The sequence below is a fragment of the Gallinula chloropus genome (assembly GCF_964237585.1).
Source record: "Gallinula chloropus genome assembly, chromosome: 27".
Lineage (NCBI taxonomy): Eukaryota > Metazoa > Chordata > Aves > Gruiformes > Rallidae > Gallinula > Gallinula chloropus.
The window spans coordinates 1,535,913-1,562,965 of record NC_140112.1 but is presented as its reverse complement, the minus strand read 5'-3'; the positions used below and the strand labels follow the sequence as shown (position 1 = coordinate 1,562,965).

Sequence of the window (27,053 nt, the reverse complement as noted above, 5' to 3'; positions counted from 1 at the left end):
TTACAGATTGTTACCTTTAATAGTGAGGGAGGCTTTGCTGAAGGCACGGCCCAATTCATTGGTGGCTTCTACCATATATTCTCCTTCATCACGTTTTGTGACACACAGGATGACCAGGGAGCAGACACCAACATCATTTGTGCAAAAATAGGTAGGATCATTGGAGAGGTCCCTGTTGTCCTTGTACCACCTGATCTTTGGACGTGGATGGCCTCCAAGGGCACAGCTCATATGGCACTCGCTGCCCGTGGTCACCACGTGAGACTTCAAGGGGACGAGGAACCTGGGGGGCTGGTTTTGATTCACTCCCCTGAAATTCTGTGTTTTGACTTGAAATTCAGCTGTAAAAAAAAACCAAAAGAGCAACATACAGACACACATTGAGACTGCTCCACAGCAAGACAATTCAAGGTTTGAAGGACTGGTTTTCAACCACGACACTCAGGTGTGCAGAAGGTCTGGTGTTCTGCACTGCAAATTCATAGAATCACAGAATCCCAGACTGGTCTGGGCTGGAAGGGACCCCAAGGATCACAGAGCTCCAACCCCCTGCCACAGGCAGGGACACCAACCTCCAGGCCTGGAGCTACACAAGGTTGCCCAGGGCCCCTGCCAACCTGGCCTTGAACACCCCCAGGGATGGGGCACCCACCCCCTCTCTGGGCAGCCTGTTCCAGTCCCTCACCACTCTCTCTGCAAAGAACTTTCCCCTAATCTCTCATCTCACCCTTCCCTCCTCCAGCTTCACTCCATCCCCCTTGTCCTGCCAGTCTCTGCTCTTTAACAAGCCGATTCCCCTCCTGTTCCTCTGCTCCCTTCAGGGACTGGAAGGCTGCAATGAGGTCCCCCCACAGCCTTCTCTTCTCCAGGCTGAACCAGCCCAGCTCCCTCAGCCTCTCTCCATAGGGGAGCTGCTCCAGCCCTCTGAGCATCTCCGTGGCTCCTCTGACCCCTCTCCAACAGCCCCACATCTTTCTTGTCCTGGGGCCCCAGCTCTGGACACAGGACTCCAGCTGGGGCCTCCCAAGGGCAGAGCAGAGAGGGACAATCCCCTCCCTGTCCCTGCTGCCACCCCTCTGCTGATGGAGCCCAGGATCCCATCGCCCTTCCCAGCTGCCAGAGCCACTGCTGGCTCAGGGGAAGTTTCTCATCCCCCATGACACCCAGGTCCTTCTCAGCAGGGCTGCTCTCCAGGAGCTCTTCTCCCAGCCTGTATCTATGTCTGGGATTCTTCCAGCCCAAGTGCCAGGCACCCATGGATTGTAATCCGTGTTTCTTCTCAAAATAGCCAGAATTTAACTTTAAAGTCAGTCACTTTGGTTTCTGCAAAACTTAAACCTTTGATTTTGCTGGGAATTAATTCTGTGCCAAATCACAATATATAATGGCCAGAAACAAATGACCTATCTGCACATTGTCCATGCAGAAAGGACAAACCTTCCCTGCCAAACTGGAATTCTTTAGGGTTTCTCTGTGTATTCTTGTTCTGAGCAACTAAATGTTCCTAGGAGGAGACCCCTGTCTCAAGATTAGAAGCAATAAAAGAAACACAGCATGACAACACACAAAGAACTATTAGAAAAAGCTGGTTTACCCTTTGTTTTCTCAATTCTCCAAGGCTTCAGAGTTTCAGATGGACCACTGACACCCAAGTAATTTTTTGCCACAACCCTGAAGTAATAATCCCGGCCTGGGATCAGCTGGGTGAATGTGAACTTGTTGGTGTAGATCAGGTCACCCACCACGTGCCAGGAGCCCTTCTGGGATTCCCGTTTCAGGACTGTGTAGTAGAGGTTACTTTCCCACTTCTCAGAGGGTGATGGCTCCCAGGTTACTGTCACTGCATTTGGAACGTTCTCTTCCAATCGAAGAGGTCCAGGTGACAGTGGGATATCTGGCAGACAAGGCAAATAGGATCAGAGGTGTAGGGAAAGCAGCAGAGTACAGAACCCTATGGACTTTGAGTCCATTCTGTGTCTGGGGGGTGAGTAAATAAACATCCTGGTCATTAGAAAGGACAAAATTTGATTCCTTCTCCAGTCACACAAACACATTAATTATTAACTGAGCTTTGGCTGCATTACATCAGCGTTGCTGGGTAATGTACCAGCCCTCCCTTCTTACTGGGAGGGCTGGTACAGCAAAACTTCTTCACCCCTTAGGGAGACAGCAGATAGAGGAGGTGTAGTGGTGACTAAATGTCCTAGGGCCTGCTGCTGCCTAACCTGAGGTGTTACAAAGAGTCATAGAATCCCAGACTTGTCTGGGTTGGGAGGGACCCCAAGGATCACAGAGCTCCAACCCCCTGCCACAGGCAGGGACACCAACCTCCAGGCCTGGAGCTACACAAGGTTGCCCAGGGCCCCAGCCAACCTGGTCTTGAACACCCCCAGGGATGGGGTACCCACCCCCTCTCTGGGCAGCCTGTTCCAGCCCCTCACCACTCTCTCTGGAAAGAACTTCCCCCTGATAACTCATCTAACCCTTCCCTCCTCCAGCTTCACTCCAATCCCCCTTGTTCTGCCAGTCTCTGCCCTTTAACAAGCCAATTCCCCTCCTGTTCCTCTGCTCCCTTCAAGGACTGGAAGGCTGCAATGAGGTCCCCCCACAGCCTTCTCTTCTCCAGGCTGACCCAGCCCAGCTCCCTCAGCCTCTCTCCATAGGGGAGCTGCTCTAGTCCTCTGAGCATCAAAGAGCATGAATTGCTCTCCTGTGGTTCACACTGTCCATCTGTGTGACCTTGCCTTTTTAAGCACAGCCACTCTGGAAGCCAGGTGTAGTTTTAATCAGGGGCTGCTCTGTCCTGTAGACATGACAGTGGACAGACTGAACCTCATGGAAAATCTGCCCCAGTTCTCCCTGTGCCTGGAGGGCTGAGCTCCCTGTGCTGAACTCAGTCAGTTGCCTACTGCCTACGTGCAGGGAATCTGTGTGTACATGTGGTAGTGAGCTACCTGTAACTTGGATTTGGAAGGTGAATGCTTCTCTTTGCCCTAAGCTGTTCTGGATCTCAAGGGTGTAGGTTCCACTGTCAGTGAACTCAGCTGCTCCGATCAGGAGCTGGGAGGTACCATCTTCCGTGTTTACCGTAGCGCTGTCTGGAAGGGGGAGCCCATCCTTCAACCAGGTCACCAGTGGATCTGGAGACCCCTGTAAAGAATGACAGAAGTTAGAGCCCACTTGTTTTGCCTTCTGATTGCATCTTTACATCTTCAGTTTCATCATCTTGTCCCAAACTACATGACACAGTAAAGTGGTATTCAGAAAGCCAGATCCAAGATGGACCTAAGAGCCCTGGAGAAAGGGCTGCTCTAAAGTTTCTTTGTAACTTTTCTCTTTCTCTCTGCTTTTTGTTTTTGTAGTAAGGTTAACTATGTCAAACAAGATGTTCTAGACCAAGGACAACAGATGGCATTAGTTAATGTTTCCTACTTTTAAAAACATCTGCTGGTTTTGGAAAGAACATCCTCAAAGTCTTTATTTCCATTGTACCATCTTTGGTCTCTATTCCCCCAGAGCTCAGGAGAAAGGCCAGCAAATAAGCAGGCTGGGCCTTCATCAACCTCTTCTCAATATCCCAGACTCCACCTGTGTTGTTCCCAGCTTTCAGCAGGGTTTTTCTCAGTTCACACCTGTTTCCCAAGCAATACACCCTAAGTCCTGCTGCTCAGTAAGACAAACACAATCTAGAGGCTGGTGCTAGCAATGCTACCCCAAGGCTTTCTGAGGGAGTCAGGGGGTAACTGAGTGATTTTTCAACTCTGTATGACAGATTCCTACCAGCTGATGACAACATTGACATGGTTGGATGGACTGTGCCATGTTTGCAGAGGTTAATGAGTGACCATAATCTCATAAACCACCAATGCCAAGAGTGTTTTAGATTGCTGAATTCTTGCTCATGTTTTCCTCATGCAGAAAGTACACACAGCACAGGCAGGGGAAAGGATTTGCCTGTAAATGAAATTCCATGCCAAGAACACTGTAACTCAGTTTGCATGTCTGCTACTGGCTACAACATGAAAAGAGACAGGGAATTCTGGCAGCACATACTTACTTCAAAGGGAATATTCACTCGGATGGTATCTCCTGCTTTTACAACTAGGAAGCTTTTCACTGTGTCATCTATGAGTATCCTGGGAGGAACTGGAAATGACAGTGATAACAGTAAGGAGTTATCCATTATTCCCATCACTCAGTGACAAACTCACATCCTTCTGATAGCCCTAATGCCTCCCCAGCAGCCAGTCTGCAGGCTGGGATAAACTCAGAGTGGTACTGAGCAAATAAAGCTCCTTGATTCAGAACCAGACTTTACACCTTTTAGATTTTACCTCCATTTATTTATCACTGTGACTAAACAAGGGGGAAGGTTATAAAAATACATTCCCAACGAGGTTTGCACACATGTGATATCTCAGTCATGGAGAAATTGGCTCTTTGACACACTTTACCCCATCCTCTGGCTGATCTTTTGTGTAAAATGACATCTGGGGAAAAGGAAATTGCAGTGGACACTTATGAAATACAATACAGAGTATAGAACAGACTCAGGAAATGGGCCTGAGTTTATTAAAAATAGTATTTTCTAATATTTAAAACATCTTCTTTGTTTTCTCTCTGCATCAATATAATATTTATGAATGTGAAAGTGTGTTTAGTGTTTCCACTTTAAAACTAAAAAAAAAGCTTCCTAGATGGACTTATATGTATCTGTTTAGCGGCTGATTATAAAGGAGTCTCCAGGCCCAAGCCAAAAGTAGACATTTTCACTTAGGAGACAAGTCAATGAAGATCATAGAATCCCAGACTGGTCTGGGCTGGAAGGGACCCCAAGGGTCACAGAGCTCCAACCCCCTGCCACAGGCAGGGACACCAATCTCCAGGCCTGGAGCTACACAAGGTTGCCCAGGGCCCCATCCAACCTGGCCTTGGACACCCCCAGGGATGGGGCACCCACCCCCTCTCTGGGCAGCCTGTTCCAGCCCCTCACCACTCTCTCTGTAAAAAACTTCCCCCTAAGATCTCATCTCCCCCTTCCCTCCTCTAGCTTCACTCCATCCCCCTTGTCCTGCCAGTCTCTGCCCTTTAACAAGCCGATTCCCCTCCTGTTCCTCTGCTCCCTTCTCTCTTGCTTGTGTATTTCCACAACATTCCCAAACAACAGGAACAAAACCCCCCAGAGCTACAGATTGTAACTGAAGCTGAAAATGGTGAAATATTTCAAACTAGGAAATATGAAAGGAAAATAAAATGTACAGAATGCAGCATTAAGAATTGCTATTTACGACAATGCAAGAAAATGCTTAAGTGCTACAAAGACTGTATAAAAATATACTGAAAACTCTGTTTTTCCCTTAAGAGGGCATGGGTACATGTAAGGTATGTGTGGCATCTGTCTGGTGATCATGACTGTGGTATAGCTTTGCACAGAGGGGAAAAAGTAAATCCAAGGAGAAGATGCAGTTTTGGGGGTTCTTTTACCATAATGAGTCTTTACCATGAGCCAAAAACTCTGCATTGCACATTTATTAACACTTAAATCTTCCCAATTTCCCGCTAAGGTGACCAAATAAGACCATACTCTGGAGGAGCAATGTAGCCCTTGTCCTTCTGCTACAGTCTGGGGCTTGAAAGAAACTCCTCACAGTGACCTACAGACCTTGCAGGCACCCTGTTACCTACAGCATGACCTCGTTCCCTCTGGAAGCAGCACACTCCGACCTACCTACAGGAGCAGGAGCTTTGAGGCAAGCTTCAATCTCAGCAGCTTCTCCTGGGCCACTGTCATTGAGGGCTCTCACACAGAAGTAGTATATCTCCTTGGGTTGGAGGCCTTTTACTGTGTAAGTGGTCGTGTCTATGGGAAGAGTACTGCATTTGGTCCAGTTGAGGCTGTTGGAAGGTCGCATCTCCACCTCGTAGCCTTTCACATCGCTCCCATCTTTTGCTTCAGGTCCCTTCCATGTCAAGGTGACACTTGTGCTGTCACTGCTGCTCACTGTAAGGTCTTGCACTTGACCTGGAGCTTCTGAAAACAAGACATTTTATTTAAACTGTTTCTCTAGGATTTCTGCCCTCTCTTTTCAGTTACTTCCTGAGATTACCCAATATTCTTGAAGCCCACCCTGCTGTCTTGCCTCCACCAGTTCCTCAAAGCTGGATCCAGGTGCTGGCTCCTGCCACCCATGTAGTACAACCTGCAGCACTCCTGAGACAGTGTGCAGCCCACCCTGAATCCTCCTAACACTCCCTGCATGGGGGTTACAGGCAATCTGCCACCTCTTGACTTAAAACATTCCCTCCTCATACTGAGTGAGGTTTCTCAGCCCTGAAACTTTCCTCCATGACTTGATCTTTGTCTGCAGGTACTTGTACAAAATATTTACTGACATCACCAGTCTACACCACCAGCTTTATGTACCCCCAAGCCAGAAGGCTGGGGGCAGCTCACTTACCTGTGGAATCCCGTGCAAAGACAGGCTGTGATGGGTCACTGGCATCTCCCACACCAGCAGCGTTGACAGCTGCCACACGGAATTCATACTGCAGCCCTTTCTTGAGATCTGTCATCTTCAGCTTCTTGTCTGCAGGAAGAGAAGGAGTGTGTTGGCTCAGGGGAGATGTTCCCCAAGCAGGAAAGGGTGAGACAACAATGTTTTACTATACTCCATACAGAATTGTGGACTGAATAGTTCTCAGGAGTGGCAGCAAATGCCCTGCCCTTCCCTATACTGTGTTCAGCCACTTGTGCTAAGCCAGTGATGCCACCACTTCATGCTGAGCTTGACAACCAACAGCAGCTCTGTGAAGTGCAGTCTTTAGTTCTGGGAGTTAAAGACATCAGTTTATCTATAGAGGAGCTCTGTGCCAGGATGCAGTAGCAACCTCCTCTGTGCTCTTCTCCAGCCATATGCTTGCACACAATATAGAAATAACATATCATAATCCTCCTCCAGGCCTTCAGGTGTATATAAAACCAAGGCCTGGCTTGGCTATGGCATGGCTGTGAATCCTTACTTGTGAAAAAAACCCTTCCTTGTGAAAAAGCATGTATGAAAGATAAGAAGGTCAACCTTCAGACAGGGGTAACGTGGTTATGATGGGAACAGTGATGAGCTCAAGAATTCAAGCAGAATAACACTGCTGTGAAAAGGCAGGAGATACTAAGCAGAAGGCAGCAATTCCACAAAGATCAGCATGTTACCTCCTGAACCCACCTGATCTTTTCATCTTTAGGCAGTCCAGTGTGTTCTGGGATTGCAGCTACCTACCTGCTACGGGCACGGTGTTGACTGGCAGCCAGGTCATGGTGCCCTTCTTGCGCTTCTGGACAAAGTAGCCCACAATTTGGGAACTGCCTGTTTTACGAGGTGCTTTCCAGGATATTGTGATGGTCTCTCTGCTGGCACTGACAATCTCAGGGGGATCTGGGGCACCAGGTGAACCTAGAAAGAGATTATTAGTTAGATTACTATTAGAATGTTATTCAATTAGTAATTCTATTACTAGCAGGCATATGTTTATTGCAAGGTAAGGAAGTGTTGTGTCATTTCTTCTTCCAGTTTCCCCAAATTATTCATATTGATGCACCTGGAAAACCTGAGACCTGAAGCTGTGGAACCTATTCCACACAAACAGAGTCCAGCACAGACCTCCTCCTGTTCCTGAATTTTGTCTTCATGAATGACATGTGGTCATCATGACTGACAGTTCCACTGTCAGCCTACAGAGCAAGGCACATACATTCTTACATGGTAGGAAAAGTCATCATTATTCTTGCTTTTAATGACAGAAACTGGAAAGGAAATGAATTTTCTATGCACTCTGCACTCCCTTGGGGGAGACTGGCTGGAGAGCTGTCAGGCAGAGAAGGACCTGGGGGTGTTGGGTGACTGCAGGCTGAATATGAGTCAGCAGTGTGCCCAGAAAGGCCAATGGCATCCTGGCTTGTATCAAAAATAGTGTGGCCAGTAGGTCTGTGGAGGGGATTGTGCCCCTGCACTGTTGTCTTTTCCAACCTTAATGATTCTGTCATTCTGTGATTCTGTAACGTGCCATCTCCACAGACCTGTGGAGCTGTAATCCCAGGTTACATCTGTGGCAACATCCAAAATGCAGCCAGTTTTTTCTTCCATGTCAGCTTTGACAAGGAATTTCCCAGGCAGATGTCAAAAACAATTATGAAAAGTTCCTCCTCACCTTTATTGGTAGCCTTCACTTCATCAGACTCCAGTGCTTCACCAGCTCCCTCAGCACTCACAGCTCTCACCCTGAAGTAGTAGCTCATGTCTTGTTCCACTTTGTTGGTGGTGAAGGTAGTACAGCTCCGAGGGGTTTCTCCCAAAGTCACCCAGTCACTCGTGCCTACCTGCTGCCTCTCAACAATGTAGCTCTGCACTGGTTTGCCCCCATCATCTTTTGGGGGCTTCCACTGAATGGTGATGTCATTTGCAGAGCTTTGGACAACTTTGATGGGTCCTGAAGGTGGCTGTGGCTTGTCTGGAAAGATGGACACAGAGAGACTATGAGTTGGCTCCAGACCCAGGTGTGCTCCTGGGTTTGCAGCACACACTGCCTCTTGTTCCTCAGCTAGGAGACTCAGTTTCTGGTGGAAGACATGCATAGCTGTGGAATGAGGGCTTATCACTTCAACTGCCTCTCCAAAGCTTCCACTCTTCTAACTTTTGATAAGTGTGGAGGAAACCAAGCCCTTGCTCCATGGCCTGATTGTTCTCATAAGCACTGCACCCATCCAGCTTGTTTATAAGGAAGAACACCATTTCTGGTCTTCCAGAAGAGCACAGAACTTGGCCTTGACATGTCTGTTGTCCATAGTCCCATACCCCCATCTCCCACAGCTGCCCCACATTCCAAACTGAGCTGGTGAGGCTGTGCAAACAAAACAAGATCCATGTCACATTGTACTAAAGGGCAAGATTTGCATGTACCCTGATTTAGTGGCAAATTACATAGTCCCATTCACCTTGGAATAGCCAGTAGCTCTAAATGAGACTGTCAGCAGTGTTAGTGGCTTCCCTGCCTAAGCTTTACAAGGAAAGCCACAGTGGATGTTATGGGGCTCTTACCTAATACCAAAAGCTTTAAGTTTATATCCAGGATGCCACTGTCATTCTTCAGCCTGACTTTGTAATCCCCACAGTCCTTTCTCTCACTGTTGGAGATGGACAGCATGGTAAAGGTCTCTGTTTTATCAACACGAATCCTTGTGTCATCTACCAGCTCCATCTTGTCCTTCAGCCATGTTGCTCTGATTGGCAGTCGGCCCTCAAAAGGGATCTTGACCTTTACTTTCTCCCCAGCCTTGGCCACAGTAGGAACACTTGTTAAGTTTTTGAGGAGAACTCTGTCAACCTGTGGAGGATCTAAGCAGACAACACCATGTCATTAAAAACTGCAGTTCAAAGAGAGGATAAGGCTCACCTTGGAGGGAAAGGCTGCCCTCGTGATGCTGCCAACAATGCTTAGAAGCTCCCAACATTTGGACCTTGCTTTTAGTTGCAGGGTCAGTGCTTCATGTACTTTGCTACAGGATAATTATCAGAAAGACTTTGTAGTATCATACTGTCCTTTCACTGGAGCAAATTTTTCATAGACAGTACATAAAACCCACAAGAATCTGGTCTGATAAAGCATCCACCCCAAAATCTTTGAGTCAGCAATAGAAACTATTCAGCAAGGCTTCCTAGTTAAATTTATAGATACAAAATGCACCAACCTGGACAAAAGTATCTCCCATTTACATGGCAATTCTTTATAATAAAGTTGTCTCAATAAGCAGCTATAGGTCTCTAAGAAAACTTTACATTTCAAGCACATCAAGGCTACCAGGCTGCATTGGCTGTTTGGACAGACTCACCTTCAACAAAAATTGAAGCTTCGGTTTTTATATCTCCCCCTTCAAACCTGTATTTCCCAGCATGAATGTCTTCCACTTTGTTAATAATTAGTTTGTGGACTAGACCTTCCTTTTCAAAAAAGACTCCATCCATTTTTTTTATCTACAATGTAGAGCAGAGAGACCCATTCTTAAGAATAGGAAAAAAAAGGGGAATCCAAACTTAGACAAGGCAGCTAATTGAACTGTAATTGAAAAGACTTATGAATGGCAGGAAGTTTAATGACAATGATGTTCTGGGATTACTGGTATCACAGACTCACAGGGGTTGGAAGGGACCTGGAGAGCTCATTGGGTCCAACCCCCCTGCCAAAGCAGCTCCCCAGCTCATATTGCACAGGTTGGCGTGGAACAGGCTGCCCAGAGAGGGGGTGGGTGCCCCATCCCTGGGGGTGTTCAAGGCCAGGTTGGATGGGGCCCTGGGCAACCTTGTGTAGCTCCAGGCCTGGAGGTTGGTGGCCCTGTCTGTGGCAGGGGGTTGGAGCTCTGTGACCCTTGGGGTCCCTTCCAACCCAGACCAGTCTGGGATTCTCTGATTCTATGAAGGATTTTTTAAAGACTTTCCTTTGCCTTTTGCATATTTCTCCCATTCACCAAGGACTGCATTGCAAGGAAGAGTCACACACCATCTCCACCCATGAAAAAGAATGGAAAACAGAAAGTCTCCTGTTGTCAGCACAAGTGGAAATGTCCTGCAGCAGACAGGAGGGGGGAAAATCTTGCTGGGTTTCTAGTAGGGATTTTATTATCAGTAAGCTCCTGCAGAATCCTTCCAGGATTCTTACTACAGTAAGATGGGCAGAGGGAAGGACACCTTGACACAAGACATGGTAAGAGGTAAAGCCAGAGTGCAGAGCATTGCTAATGAAAGAAAACAGTAGCTAGAGGACACCCACCTTTAATCCATCTTTATACCAGGTTCCCATCACATCCTCTTTACTGACAGTGCAAGACAGCTCAGCTGGTTCCCCTTTCAGGACTCTGACATCCAGTAACTGCTTGTTGATGTGACAGCGTGGTGCTGAACATTCAGAAAAGAAAAGAGTTCAGAAGATGCCAAGTCTGTTACACTGCCAGAGAGAAAGGTCTGCATGCACATGCACATGAGGAGAAAAGAGCTTTCTAGAAATATATATATATATCCTGTCTTCATGGCAGGCTTTTGTACTGCAAAGCTGGGGGCCAGCTGGCATAAACTCAGGGCACTGAAGGGATGTGCCTGTTGGCCTGCACACAAACCAGCAGTCCCAGCATCAACCCAATGGGCAACAGATTCATCACAAATCAGGTATACATATGAAGTTCCTAATTTCTACAATGTTCACATTATCATCTTGCTAGTGTAGCCACTGGGCTTAGTCATGTACCTACCTATGCATTACTCTCCCTTTACTACACAGAACACCTTACTATTTATGACATTACAAGAGAAAAGAGCTCTTTACTTTAGGCCCAGCAGGTTATTAATCCAATATAGACAGGCACAGATTTGGCCCCAGAACTTGGAAAAGCACAGACCTTTGCACTAGATGTGAGAACAACTGAAGTGAAATAAGGAGTTTTGAATTGGAACAGTAACAAGGAACATGGCCATGTTCCTGTAAACTGAATGGCAATTAGGATGTTTGTGAACTGAAGTCTGTTCCACGTGGGTCTGAATCATTTATCTGAAGGAACAGATGGTACCTCGTTCAGGCAGTTTGGTCTGAGGGAACTGTGTAAGGCCAAACAGAGGTACAACCAGGCACAGACTGTGGTATACCTAAATTTCTACATATAGCTACATTTGATACATGCTTGTGTCAGAAATAGTGTGGCCAGTAGGCCTGGGGAGGGGATTGTGCCCTTGGACTGGGCACTGGGGAGGCTGCACCTCGAGTGCTGGGTCCAGTTCTGGGCTCCTCACCATCAGAAGGACATGGAGGTACTGGAGCAAGTCCAGAGAAGGGCAACCAGGCTGGGGAAGGGGCTGGAGGGCAAATCCTCTGAGGAGCAGCTGAGGGAGCTGGGGGTGTTCAGCCTGGAGAAGAGGAGGCTGAGGGGAGACCTTCTCACCCCTCCCCTGCCCTGCCAGGAGGGTGCAGAGAGGTGGGCGATGGTCTCTTCAGCCAGGGGGCAGGAGATGGGACAAGGGGCAATGGGCTCAAGCTGCCCCAGGGCAGGGTCAGAGCAGATGGGAGGGAAAAGTTCTTCCCTGGCAGAGTTGTGAGGGCCTGGCACAGGCTGCCCAGGGAGGGGGCTGAGTCCCTACCCCTGGGGGTGTTTAACTGGTGGGGAGATGAGGTGCTGAGGGATCTGGGTCAGCACAGGACAGGGATGGTTGGACTTGATGGTCTTAAAGGTCTTTTCCATCCTGGGGACTCTGTGATTTCTTCAAACCCAGAAGATGCAATTCCTGCCCAGGATTACTAATGTGAGGATCAAAATGTGAAGACCAGTGACACAGACATCAGCAACGAGACACAAACCTTTCAGATCATCCAGGCAGTAACGGCGTCTTTTCCCTGTGCTTTCTGTGTTCTTCCAGAAATCATTTGCTTTCATATCCAAGTCAGGTTCCTGCTGTCTCTGGTTTCTTGAAGGAGGTCTGCCATAAGGATCTGACATCTGCCCATAGTCCATTGAACCTTGCCCAAAACCAGGTGAATTCCTCCCACTGACAGAAGTGTTCTGGGATTTGTGCCCTGCCCCTCCAAAGGCAGAATTGTTGCCATAAAGGGAGCCTAACTGTCCTAAATCTCTACCCTCACCCCTGGCATCTCCTTGACCTGAAAGTGAGTCTCTGTCATGAGATGAACCTCTGTTCCCTGATCCTCTGAAACCACTGGCAGTGCCCTTTCCAGTTTCACCTCCAGTAGGATATGAGTCCAAACCATATCTATCACCACCCACACCAGCCCTGGCTCCAGATGACCCACTGTCCTTGCCATAGGGAGACCAAGTTCTCTGTACTGCAGAGCCACCAACACCACTGCTTTCTAAGGAAAAGCTATCTTGTCCTGCTCCACCTATATTTCCCTGAGCTCTGTTCAGCACGTCATCCCTGCCATGGTGAGATCCCATTGCTTCTTCATATCCAAAAGGAATATGAGCAGCTCCTGCCACAGCCCCAGCTGGGAGATGATCCTTTCCATAGAAATAACCAATATCCCCTGCACCATCTACACCAGTACCAGCCCCAGCTGGTAGACCATCTTTTCCATATGGAGACTCAAAACCAGCTATACCAGTACCAGCCTCAGTTCCCTTTCCCAGTATAAGTCCATCTTTACCACAGTGAGAACCAATTTCCTCTGCACCAGCTAAACCAGCACCACCAAGACCTGCTCCAGGTGGGACACCATCCTTTCCATAGGGAGACCCAACTCCCCCTGCACCAGCACCACCAAGAACAGCTCCAGGTGGGACACCATCCTTTCCATAGGGAGACCCAACTCCCCCTGCACCAGCACCACCAAGACCAGCTCCAGGTAGGACACCATCCATTCCATAGGGAGTTCCAACTCCCCCTGCACCAGCACCACCAGTATCAGCTCCAGGTAGGACACCATCCATTCCATAGGGAGACCCAACTCCCCCTGCACCAGCACCACCAAGACCAGCTCCAGCTGGATGACCATCCTTTCCATAAGGAGACCCAAAACACCCTCCATCAGCAGCAGCGACACCTTCTCCAGCTGGGAGGCCATTGTTTCCATAAGGAGATCCAACCCCTCCAAATCCAGTTACACCAGCACAACCAGTGCCTGCTCCAGCTGGAACACCATCCTTTCCATACAGAGACCCAACTCCCCCTGCACCAGCTACACCACCAGTGCCTGCTCCAGCTGGAACACCATCCTTTCCATACAATGGCCCAAATCCATTCACACCAGTTACACCAGCACCACCAATTCCAGCCCCAGCTGGGATACCATCCTTTCCATAGGGAGACCCAACTCCATCTGCACTAGCTACACCACCACCTACTCCAGCTGAATGACCATCCTTTCCATAAGGAGCCCCAAATCCCCCTGCACCAGCTACACCAGTACCACCAATTCCAGCCCCAACTGGGACACCATCCTTTCCATAGGGTGATCCAATACCTCCAAATCCACCAACTGCAGTCCCATCAACGGCTGCTCCAGCAGGGACACCATCTCTCCCTACACCAGCTGCACCAGCACCAGCCACACCTACTCCAGATAGAAGACCATCCTTTCCATAAGGAGCCCCAAATCCTCCTGCACCTGCTACACCAGTACCAGCACCACCAAGACCAGCCTCAACTGGGACACCATCCTTTCCATATGGAGATCTAACTCCCCCTTCACCATTTACACCACCAAGACCAGTTCCATCTGGGAGACCATCCTTTCCATAAGGAGATCCAACTCCATCTGCACCAACTACACCAGCACCACCAACACCTACTCCAGCTGGAAGACCATCCTTTCCATAATAAGCCCCAAATCCCCCTGCACCAGCTACATTAGCACCACCAAGATCAGCCCCAACTGGGATACCATCTCTTCCATAGGGAGACCCAAATGTCCCTCCACCAGCACCACCAACACCTGTTCCAGCTGGAAGACCATTCTTTCCATAGGGAGACCCTGCACCATCTATACCAGAACCTCCAACTGGCCAACCATCTGGACCACAGAAAGCCTTCATTTCCCCTACAGAATTGCCACCTGCATCATATATATCTCCATTTCCAGCTTGAAGACCACCTGGGCCATACATCAGGCCAGACTCTACTGCCTGTCCTAAATGATTGATATCATTAAGTGTCAGACCATTCTTGTCATAGGGGGACCTCATTCCTCCTGTAGTCTCAGTACCTTCAGAACTCTTTCTTGTTCCAGTGCCTGGGCCAGCCCTAGTGAACTGATCACCTTTACCAGCTCTCACTTTGGTTAAATCAGGATGGAGTCCATCTAACACAGAATTTCCATTAGTAGCACCTAATCTCCCAACACCTCCAAAGCCTAATTTACTATCCTTGTCCTGTTGAGATCTCACACCTTCTCCATCACCCATGTCAACGTTAGCAGCATCCCACATCCCATCTCTGGCATCCTCAGGATACTGTACATCCTCTCCTCCTAACTCATCACCTGTATCTGCTTGGCCTGTCATAGGATCCTTGCCACGAAAAGACCTCAATCTATTTTTGCCTCCTTTTAATCCAAAGATATCATCATCATCTTCATCTACATCTGCTCCAAATCCCATCCTTCCATTTCTGTGGGCTCCACGTAGCCCAGCTTTTCCCAAAATAATATGGTTTCCATCAACATCAGTGGAGTGGCCTTGATTGCCTCCTTGACCATTTCTGTACCAGCTATCTTCTTCCATGCCAGTGTCCATATGATGATTTTCATCACCAACATACTCTCTGTTTCGAAGTTTCTTAGCTCTGTCTTGATCTGACAATGCTTCTTTCAGCCACTCAGATTTCTCCCTTCCACCTCCTTCACTCAGTCTCCTGTCTTCTTTGGTATCTGTAGTGAAGATGTATTGTTTGATTAGAGGACATATAATTTACAAGAAAAGAGAGGAAAGTAAAAGAACAGACAAGCAATAGGTCATGTACAGTACCAACAGCCAAAGGAAATGTGTAAGCATTTGGCAGCATTTCATTATAGGGCACTGAAACAGAATATAGTTAAAGAAATTTAAATTCTGTTCAAATCCTGAATTTCTTCAGTGTCACACTCAGAATTTTACATTTCTCACTCAAAAAGAGAATTACTTTTAGTGGAAATATGCTTGTTAAAAGAACAACCAACCAACCACAACAAAACAAGGCAAATTTCCAGCATGACAGGTCTAATTTAGAGGACCTTGGATGGGACTCGTTAGCTCCTTCTGTCTTCTCTCTGCAGCCCTGGAGCAGCTACAGAATATCCCACGCATAGTTCCCACCCTTGAACTAGGACCTCACTGCTACTGCAGCACCTTGCACATCTGGCATCCCAGCATTTTAGAGATGGCCAACCTGAAGACTAAAGATTCTGGTTCTAGGAACAGCTTTTCTAGACAAACAGTAGGGTTAGAGGTCACCCACTGTCCTGATTCCCAGGCTAGATATCTGTAGAGCATGAACAGCTCCATGAACTCAATGGGAAGTTTCTCTGTGTGTCATACTCCACCTGCACTGTTTCTGACAGATGGTTAAAAAAGCCTTTGTGAAAGTTCACCTTTGGCTGCAGCAGGAGCTGGAAAGAAACCAAAGCAACTACTTTCAGAAGAAAAAAAATGTAACCAGATTAATAGCTATTAATTATTAATATTAATTAGAATTATTAATAGCTATTAATCTGCTTGCACCAGAAAGAGTGTTTCCAGTCTTCCCAGCTTTGTTTGAGCTTCTTTAAGACAGTTAACCTCAAATTTTGAAAGAAAAATACCCTTCAGCAGGGCAGTGTTGGATAGTATGGATAGTATAGAACTGACAGTATTGAAAGCTCCTGGCTCCCCTGTATTTTGTGCTGTGTTCACACAGTGACAGCTTCATCAACAACATATGAAATATGGAGTATGTTTGGAGAACTGATGGAGATTCTGGTACTTGTCAACAGCTGCAGAGTAAACAAGCCAGTAGGATTTGTCAGAACTAACAAAAAAGGGAAAAAACATGTTTCTTCTGAAGAGGAAAATAGGATCTAACCAGACCCAACTGGGAGATGATCCTTTCCAAATATAATTTAGGAACTAGAGGCTCCACAAATCATTTCTCAGTGTAGAAACATCTAAAGAAGCAATCAGGCCATAAGGGGAATATTGTTTTGCTAACATACCTCAAGACAACACCCCAGGAATAACACAGTGTCACTTACACTCTACAATAAGCCAGGCGTTTGAGGAGCAGAGTCCAGTGTCAAATGTGTACATGCCATTGTCAGAGGGCTCGACATTTTTGATGATCAGCTGGTGGGTCAGACCATCAGGTGTGACATTGATCTGGTACTTGTCGCTCGCCTCGAGGAGGTGGGTTTTGTGGAGCCACACGGCATCGTAGCAGGGGGCCCGCAGGACGCACTCAAAGACAGCATCGTCTTGCTCAAGGCAGCACATATCAGAGAGTGACTGCTCAAATCTCACAGGGATGGCTGCAAGGGAAAAATAAAAGCTATAGAAAGGAAATGGAGAGCTATTTCTGTCTTCCAAGAAACACTTGCTGCAGCTGAGGGAAAAGAGACAAGAACTTCCTACCCATGGCAGGAACTGGATGGTCTTTCAGATCCCTTCCAACCCAAAGCATTCTATGACTCTATGAACTTGCCAAGCCAGTGAGCACTGGTTTAAGCAGAAAGAGGAACAACTTGAGATGTGCTCCTGTGCCCAATTCTACAGGACAGGAAAGCAGAAAATTAAATTTGTGTCTTCATTCTCTTCTGAGACATTTATCCCACACATCAGTGTGATGCACTGGTAATTTGTGGTTATTAATGTATTTCAGTTATTAATGTATTTCATGAAACTTCTATCAAGTTGGTAGTTATTAGTCTGAACTTACAAAACAAAACTACAGCATGGGGTTAGTTAAGGAATTGGCTCAGAAGTCAGAGCCAAGTGACATTTGAACCCAGTCCTTTGAACTGCAAGAGGGACACCCATACCACATAGTCACCCTCTCACTCTTTTTCTCCTGTGTCATATAAGGAGCCATTATTTGGCATCACAAAGTCTTCCACACAGCCTTTGTAGTTATCAGGTTTACTGCTCAGCTTTGCATATGCTCCTTGACAAAGTTTTGCAGCAAAATATAATTTCTTTGTAGTTGCACATAGCATCAAGAGGAGTGTGGGCAGCAGGTCACAGGAGGGGATCCTCCCCTCTGCTCTGCCCTGCTCAGGCCCCACCTAGAGTGTTGTGTCCAGTTCTGGGCTCCCTGGGATCAAACAGACAGGGATCTCCTGGAGAGAGTCCAGAGGAGGCTACGGAGATGCTGAAGGGCCTGGAGCATCTCCCCTGTGAGGAAAGGCTGAGTGAGCTGGGGCTGTTCAGCCTGGAGAGAAGAAGACTAAGGGGGGAGCTTATTAATGGTTATAAATATCTTCAGTATGGGATGCAGGGGGAAATGGGCAGCCCCTTTTCAGTGTCTGTGGGGACAGGACAAGGGGCAATGGCTGCAAGTTGGAGCACAGGGAGTTCCACACCAAGCTGGGGAAGAACTTTTCCCCAGTGAGGGTGAGGGAGCCCTGGGACAGGCTGCCCAGGGGGTGTGGAGTCTCCATCTCTGGAGAGATTCCAGCCCCGTCTGGACGCCGCCCTGTGCAAGATGAGCTGGGGAGCTGCTTTGGCAGGGGGGTTGGACCCCAGGAGCTCTCCAGGTTCCTTCCAACCCCTGGGATTCTGTGATTCATCTAGCATAACTCCTTACATTCAATGTCCAGTTCAGTTGAGAAAACAGGTATATCCTCCACTGTGACTTGATACACGCCCGCGTCCTCCGGCTGCACGTCGTTGATAATGAAATCGTACCTCCTCCCGATCTGCCTCAGGCTGTGCTTCCTGTACTCATCCCCCGTCCCGTACCGGAGCTTCTCACCATCCTGGGAAGAAGAAGAATATCTTCTTAAAGGCACCACACAACTAGTGCAAGACATTTCAAACTATACATACTCCTACAAGCCTACACTCTAGAGAGGAGCTGGAAGTGGACAGGGCTCATTGCCCATGTCACACACAGACAGAAAGCACTGTGCAGAACAGAGTATGTCTCTCAGTCTAGACAAACAACAGTACCTTTCTAGCTCATAGAAGGTTTTGAAGCTTAACTGATACACAGCTACTGTAACTTCAGAGTTACAGTACCACCTTTGGGTAGATTTTAGCATCCTCATAGGCAGATAAGCAGATGTGCTCCTCACTTGTCTGTGTGTAACTTACTCAGGTCACTTTCTCCCTGTTGAGGCTGCACAGACTTCATGCCATGCATCTGAGTCTGAAGTTCATGGAGTTTAGTCTGACTTCTTCTGATTTCCCCTGTATTAAAGCCACTAACTACAGCTTGACTGAAATGTGTCTTCCAGAAAAACATGCACAGCACTGATCCCCTGGGAATCACATTAGAATAGTTACAGAACCAGATGGGATGTTTTGCTTCCTTGATCCTCACTCACAGAAGTGAGTAACAGTGGAATAATACACTTGAGAATAAAATTTGTCTGGTTTTCTCATATGAGACTGCAGAATTTCTGCAGCCTGAAAGACACTTATTAGAATTTCCTCTTCCCAGAAAAGCTCCTGAGGTCAAAAGGATGTCAGTAACTGTTTCTTCTGTACCTGTATTTACAAATCCCAAGTGATATTCACTACACCACCACTGCTCCCCAAATACACAAGAATTCTGCAATGGTCAGACAACTTTAAGAAGATGATTTGCTCTCAGCCACTGCCCAACAGATCAAGCATTTTATGTAGAAGACTTCAGTGGCTGCTATACACTGGCCAATTCATCCCCTCACCTTAAGCAGGCAAATTTTGCTGTTTTTATTTTTCAGGTCCATCTCCAGACTGAACACAGCTTTTCCATCCTTGCCTACTTTGATGTGTTCAAAGTGTTTGATACAGTTCATTAACTGCAAGGGAAGATACAAGAGCTTAGTAAATTATAAGGCTTCCATGACAGAAGTTCTTAGGCTGCTGAACTAACGTGAAATCTACTTTCCCCCTGCACAGAAAAGAGCTACTTCAAGCTTTCTGTGTATAGAAGAAGCAGCTGTAAGTTCCCACAGGCAACTTTTATTTTATGTGCTACCTCCTGGTCATACACACACTATGCAACCCCTACCCATCCAGGTTTCTACATGCCCCTGTAGAGGAAGGCCAATTTTGACTCTCAAGCACATACATTTTCAATTTAGAGTCCAAATTTTCATCAGGGGTATTTGAATACAGATTTTAGCCATGCAGTTTAATAAAAGCATTACCCTCTGGTCACTATCTCCCAAAACATGTGAATTGAACTTCAAAAAATCCAGCATTTTCATCTGCATGGGTACAGAAGTAGGAATCCTTTAAAACTGTCATAAATCATTCTCTGTCACACAATAACATTGTCACCCACAAAGCAATTTAAGAAGGTTTAGCCTGTTTTCAGAAGCTATGGAAGGAAATAGGGCTCTGCACTTTGTTAAAAATTGGTCTTTCGGTGGGTCCAGTTTATTTTACCTCTTCCTGGTCACACTCTGTGTCCTTCATCCACTCATGCAGCTTCCTCAGAATCCCACGGAAGTCCACAATTCCATACTGCATACAGATCTTCTCATAATCTTTTCTATCTGCATGCAGCAACAGTTGCCAGATTTCTGCTTTGTCCAGGGGTTTTGGTACTGGTGCTGGGGCCCTTAGAACCAGGGGAAATAAAAAATCTAGATAGTTTGACAGGCAATAAGATGTCTTAGGTTCTATAACTAATCCTCTTTCCTCTTTCTCCACCATTTCTGGGGTTCACCTGGCTCTCTAGATGTTGACAAGAAAGAACAGGACTCTCCCAGAGCAGGTTTTCTGCATCTGCACTATGAATTAAATGCTGCCAGGGAATGGTCTTGCCTTGGAATGTAAAGGACAAGGCTGTCATGCTGTTGTCCACTCTGCTATATTATCAGTAGAGTCACTGGCACAGCCTAGCCAAAGCCAACTGTCCCAAAGAATGTCTCAGTGCAGGTCAGGACTTTGCACAGGCCAGAGATCATTCCCATCAGGCAATTGTTGGAGGTTCCTGCTCAGGAGGTGAAGGGATCTCTGGAATGTGGACATGGCAGCTTGGCTGCTGGCCTGGGAGTCAAGGCTCAGTCCCTGATTAGCCAGAAAGATCATGACATGAAAATGGATCATTTAGTCAGGGAGTTACCAGTGAGCTAAACAAAAAGAGAACCAGAGGAACAGATCTTTGAAGCAAAAAATCTCCTGGTGCAAAGGAAAACACCTCAAAACCAGGTTGGTACCTTGTGTTTGTCTCAGCCTCACAGACAGGGGCAAACTGTTCTGTTCTGTCTCTCCATATTGAGTCTCTCAACTACTTTGGTAACAAGGAGTGTTGCAGATCTATGAAACTGTCCCCTATCATCTATAAACATCTAGAAAGTCCATCAGTGGCCTTCATTATGGAGGCTTACCGCTTCTTCAACAGCTTCCTGAAGTCCTGAAGCACCTTCTTTAACTCTGTTGGAGGTGGGAAGAAGAAACAACAAATATTCAGATACCCAACACCATAAAATACATCCCCAAAAAGCAGATAATGCAAAATACCCACAGCCAACAGGCCATTCTCCTGTGCTGCTTCCCTCCAGTGATGCTGTCACACTTTACAAAGAACTGTCATGAAACTCAGAGCTACTTTTCTCTGTCATACTCAAGTCCTTTGAGTGCCATTAAAGTCCATGGCTTCCTAGAGGGCTTTCCTCTCTAGAAAGCCCACTGAAGCCAGGGCAGGTATCCTGGGAGGAATACAGAGGAACTCTCCAAGCAGCCAGGGGTCAGGTTATGAAAGCTAAAGTCCAGATAGAATTACATCTGGCCAGGGGCATCAAGGACAAGAAGAAAAGTTTCTGTAGCTAAATCAGTGATAAAAAAAAAGGACCAGGGAAAAAGGAACCTACACTAAGGCACAGGGAAAATAAGGAGGGGATTGGTGACAGCCAACATGGCTTCACTATGGGAAGAGTGCCTGACAAATTTGGTGGCATTCTATGACAGGGTTACAACACTGGTGCATAAGGGAAGAGTAACTGGCATCATCTCCCTGGACTTGTGCAAAGCATTTGACACTGTCCCACACAACATCCTTGTCTCTCACTTGGAAAGACATGGCTTTGATGGATGGAGCACTTGGGGTGTAAGGAATTGGCTGGATGGCCACACTCAAAGAGTTACAGTCAACAGCAAGATGTCCAAGTGGAGCCCAGTGATGGGTGGTGCTTAACACATTTGTCAGCAACGTGGACAGTGGGATCAAGTGCACCCTCAGCAAGTTTGCCAGTGCCACCAAGCTGTGTGAGGCAGTCAACATGCTGGAGGGAAGGGATGGCATCCAGAGGGACCTTGACAGGCTCCAGAGGTGGACCCCATGCAAACTACATGAAGTTCAACAATGGCAAGTGCAAGGTCCTGCACATGGGTCAGCACAGTCCCAAGCATAACGACAGGCTGGGCAGAGTAAAGCTGGAGAGCAGCCCTGAGGAGAACAGCTTGGGGGGTTTGGCAGATAAGAAGCTCAATATGAACCACCAATGTGTGTGCTCAGAATCACCAATGTGTGCTCACATCCCAGAAAGCCAACCATGTCCTGGGCAGCATCACAAGCAGCATGACCAGCAGGATTCTCCCCTCTCCTTTGCTCTAGTGAGACACCCCCACCCCAAAAAAAAAAAAAAAGAATTATATCTAACTCTAAACTTACCATCAGCAGGATGAACAGTAACATATTTTGCTTTTATCTTGAAGCCAACTGAAGGTTTATAAGAGAAAACAGAGAAACAAGCCATGAGATGAACAAAGTAACACTCAGACTAAGATCCAAACCCCAATAAACTATAAAACATCTGTATCTGTTACCAATGCAAGGGAAAATCTTAGTCTGGATTGCCCTGTCAATCTGACATTGCCCCCTAGTAATCTCCATCTAAGCATGCAGTATTTCTATTGCAATCAACTCTGTGCTTACTGGCTGCTCTACAAAGAGGAGACAACTGTTTCTGCCCTGTGAAGGTCGTGGTTTAAGCAATGGGGGAAGCATTAACATCTTGGTTTAGAGATGGGGAGTCGAAGTGCAAGGACTATCTGGCCAAATGCAGGTAGCTGCCTTCTGCACTGACAAGCACAGAGGTGAGATGGACACTTCCACCACAGTCCTCCTGCTCAAGGAGATCCCTAGAATATATTTTACCCACAAAGTGCCCATTTCTCTCCACTGTCTATAAAAGGAATCAGGGGCGTAGTCAGGTGGACACCATAGACACTTGAATTGAGATAGGTCCTTCACAAAAGACTGATTCATTCAATGTCATGAAGAAAGAACTGAGATGATTCAACACTAAATCCAGAGTATCTGATTATGACCCAGGTCAGTGACCACAATTGCACTTTCTTCTCCCTTGCCTTAAAGCTCATACTGTCATGGGGCTGCTGGAGGGGAGGGAGTCACAGATCTCCAGTCCTCAGGGATTAGAAAAATAGACCTTTCACATAAAGGATGCTTAGACAACGCTCTGGGCACCTGCCAACCACCTGGGACCACAGGACCTTTAGAACACAGAACTGGTGGACCCTACCTTGTATGATCCTGAGGCCAGCAGAGCACGCAGCTTCCCCGTATTCATTCACAGCACGGCAACGGTACAAATCACTGTCATCTACAGTGATTTTGTTGATCTTGAAAAGAAAAACACAGCAAAAGATCACAGTGATGGGCTGTGGTTCAGTTCCCACACCAGCTTCTAATCAAACAGCTACTCAAAGACCCCTGAGATCCTCCATTCCCAGAACATTTGCTTATCTTTGTGTTAGCTCAGATCTGGTGACATCTCTATTTCCCTGCTCACTGAAGGCTTTTCCTTTCCATTGCTCTCTCTGTTCCAAGAGTCCTGTCTAGAAATATTTGGTATTTACCTGCAGAATAAATTCATTTGTAATGTCATTGAAGAACATTTGGTATTTGTCAGGATCATCCATTCCTCCTTTTGTCCGTGTCCATTTCACGTCAGGGGTCGGTACGCCCTTGACTGCAGCTCTGAAAATGGCATTTTTACCTTGGAAAAAAGGCAAGAAATTAGTTATTTAAGACCAGCTCAAACACAAGGACTCTTGTGCCAGGTTCCCTGTGTTACCAATAGACAGACCCCCTGAGTAAGCCACTTTCTTTGAGGAGTGTGGCCAGCAGGTCACAGGAGGGGATCCTCCCCCTCTGCTCTGCCCTGCTCAGGCCCCACCTGGAGTGTTGTGTCCAGTTCTGGGCTCCCTGGGATCAAACAGACAGGGATCTCCTGGAGAGAGTCCAGAGGAGGCTACAAAGATGCTGAAGGGCCTGGAGCATCTCCCCTGTGAGGAAAGGCTGAGTGAGCTGGGGCTGTTCAGCCTGGAGAGAAGAAGACTAAGGGGGGACCTTATTCATGTTTATAAATATCTTCAGTATGGGATGCAGGGGGAAATGGGCAGCCCCTTTTCAGTGTCTGTGGGGACAGGACAAGGGGCAATGGCTGCAAGTTGGAGCACAGGAAGTTCCACAGCAACCTGGGGAAGAACTTTTTCCCAGTGAGGGTGAGGGAGCCCTGGGACAGGCTGCCCAGGGGGTGTGGAGTCTCCATCTCTGGAGAGATTTCAGCCCCGTCTGGACACCGACCTTTGTGACCTGTCCTAGGGACCCTGCTTTGGCAGGGGGGTTGGACCCCATGAGCTCTCCAGGTCCCTTCCAACACCTGGTATTCTATGATTCTATGAAAGTAATTTTATCTATTTTTCCTCTCTAAAAGATGCCTGAATTACCAGTTGCATTAAATGCCCAAATTCCTGCACAAGATTTGACACAACCTCCTCTCTAACTCCCTGTTTTTCTGCAAGATTCCTTGAAAACTAACTTGAAATGCCCAAACCCATTCACACACATAGTCCCCTACAAGTTGCCACTGCTTCCCCATTCTTTCAGACTGCCCCACTCGTTGTGACCATGCTGGGCAGGATGTTAAGTGACACAGGACTCACTGTCTCTGGACAGCAGAGTTCGTCTGTGAAGAGTTGCAGCTCCTGGTTGCTTTTTCATTTGGATAAATTTGGGTTCATTAGGAGGTGGAAACAAGCAGATACCCTCTCTGTACACTTAAGAAAACAAGTTCTTAACAGACAACACTGTACCACAACTGGGAGGGCCAGTACAGGGCAGGGTGTTTCCCCATGTACTGTCACCTTTCTGCAGTATCTTCCTTGTCTGCACACCTGGCACCACCCCAAACACTCGGCTATTTGACGGTGCAAGGAAGGAGAAAAGGATGGGGGATCATCTGTAGGCTCTCTCCTTCCTCTCTGCTCCCTTAAGAACCTGAGTGCACTGCAGCTGCCCACAGAAATGCCCAACACCTTTACTGCTGCCCAGTGCAAACATTTTTTTTCTTTCAAAAGGCTTCAAAGCCATAGGAAACACTATGACACAGCACATCAGAGCAGTGACTCATGTGTAGGCAAGTGGGAGTGTCACAGTGGGACAGAAAAGGAGATGAGTTAAGGAGGATGTAGCTCAGGGTGGGGATGATTGCTTTCTTTTGCAATAGTTTTTGTCTTCAGGTGACCAACATTGTTAAAAAATCTCCCCTTCTGGAGTCCTTCAGTATTTCCCACACCCCTCTGCACTCACCACCAATAAACTGAATCGATCCAGCAAGCTCCTGCCATGTAGCCAACAGGTTCCTACCAAAGGGCATCATTTTTTTCTGGCATGGCAGCACTATCTATTATTAAAGTCTGTTCAAAATTGATTATATCTTTGATAGATTTTCACCATTTTGTCTGCAACTTCCCCTGCCTGCCATCTGTCCCAGGACCCAACACCCCAGTGAGGAGCATCAGCCAACCCATGCACTGAATGTAACGGGGAGAGGATCATATAATTAATGACACTCATTAGGGCAGGAGGAGGAGGCAGAGGAGGAGGAGAGATCATAGAATCACAGAATCACAGACTGGGCTGGGTTGGAAGGCACCCCAAGGACCACAGAGCTCCAACCCCCTGCCACAGGCAGGGCCACCAACCTCCAGGCTTGGATCTGCACAAGGTTGCTCAGGGCCCCATCCAACCTGGGGATGTACCACTAGAGGCCACTGTGCTCCTTCCTAAAACCTCAACGGCCGGTGAAATCAACAGATGGGTGTGACAACGCTGAAATCCGGGGTGCTAGAAACGGTTCTGTCTTGTGAAGGAAGAGGAGCTGCACAATCTGCACCTGGCTGTCCCACTCAGAAGGGTGACAGCAAGCAGACAGCAAGCAAGGGCAGAGAGATTACTGGAAGGCTTCCAGTAACTGGGGGTTGGACCCCATGATCTCTTGATGTCCCTTCCAATCCCTAAGATTCTGTGATTCCAACCCATTTTTGGTCTTGGCTCATTATTTGCCTTCTCTATATTCTATGGAAGATCTATATTTCTTCTGAAGGAGAAGTACAGCCTAAATAGCATCAGCAGCCAGTATATCTTACCTTACAAAGCCCTTAATCTCCAGGCTGAATGATGGCAATGCAAATTAGTTCAAGAGGAAAAAAACAGCTTTTTGAATGTGGTTAATCTTTTGCTGCATAATATTTAGAGACCTTCCTGCAGAATCAGCCTGAGTTGATGGATACATTAGGAGCCAAATTCTCTTCTCACATAGACTAGTGAAAACTCAGGAGAGCTCCATCAGTACTGACAGAGTTCTTGTCAGCACAACAAAGCCTTTGGCCACACAAGACTTTATTATGGTTTAGTCAAATTATTTAGAAACTAGCTTGATTTAAAGATGGCAATTGGTTCCTGTGGGTGAGACATAGAGTCAAGCCTCCAGGTATGTGACTTTGACTGTTTCTGAAGAATCTCACCTTCCTGCAATGTCAGAGTGACAGGTTTCCGTTCAAAGTCAGGGGTACTGCATCCTTTTGGAATATCATTCACAAACTGGGTGATAGTAACTCCTGGGACAGAAGATTTCTTGAAGGATTTCACTAGAAAGGCAAGGAAAAAATACACTCAATTAAGACAACATGTTTGTCCTTTAGAAACAGTCTCTCAATCTGCATTGTCTCTGGACCTGGAGGATTAAAGTCTGTGATTTTTTTTGCTGACCAGGGCTAAACTGGGGCTCAAGTGGGAAAATCCTCAATCAAGGTGGCAATCCAGGGTCACACTGGCTCACAGGCCTAGTGATGGTTTGGATAGAGAATGCTTTGCATGACTTACTGTTCCAGATAAACCTTCTCAATCTGGCGTGAGAAAGTCACTATAGCAAAGGTCAGCAAAACCTGATGGGCCAGTTACTGGTGTGTGTTTGCAGTGATGAGAGACAGGCACCTAAATGCCAAGTAACAAGAAAAGCAAGTTGAGCTTATTCTCAGAAGTACCCCAGATAGTTTTCATAGCCATGTCTGTTCTCTCACCTGCCTGACGGCTGGTCAT

General features: G+C 47.1%; 1 protein-coding gene across 1 annotated transcript; it reads right to left on the bottom strand.

Annotated features, from left to right (window-relative positions):
• IGFN1 (immunoglobulin like and fibronectin type III domain containing 1) lies at positions 1-27,053 on the bottom strand (the record flags this gene model as incomplete). Its single annotated transcript, XM_084275807.1, has 23 exons — positions 1-341; positions 1,595-1,894; positions 2,955-3,150; positions 4,058-4,146; positions 5,729-6,031; positions 6,459-6,587; positions 7,275-7,448; positions 8,203-8,502; positions 9,090-9,386; positions 9,881-10,022; positions 10,816-10,940; positions 12,388-12,870; positions 13,192-14,076; positions 16,750-17,022; positions 18,297-18,468; positions 19,384-19,497; positions 20,090-20,264; positions 21,037-21,082; positions 22,320-22,367; positions 23,191-23,290; positions 23,528-23,667; positions 26,480-26,602; positions 27,035-27,053. 23 exons carry the CDS (start codon positions 27,051-27,053, stop codon positions 1-3), a joined length of 4,974 nt encoding a protein of 1,657 aa, XP_084131933.1.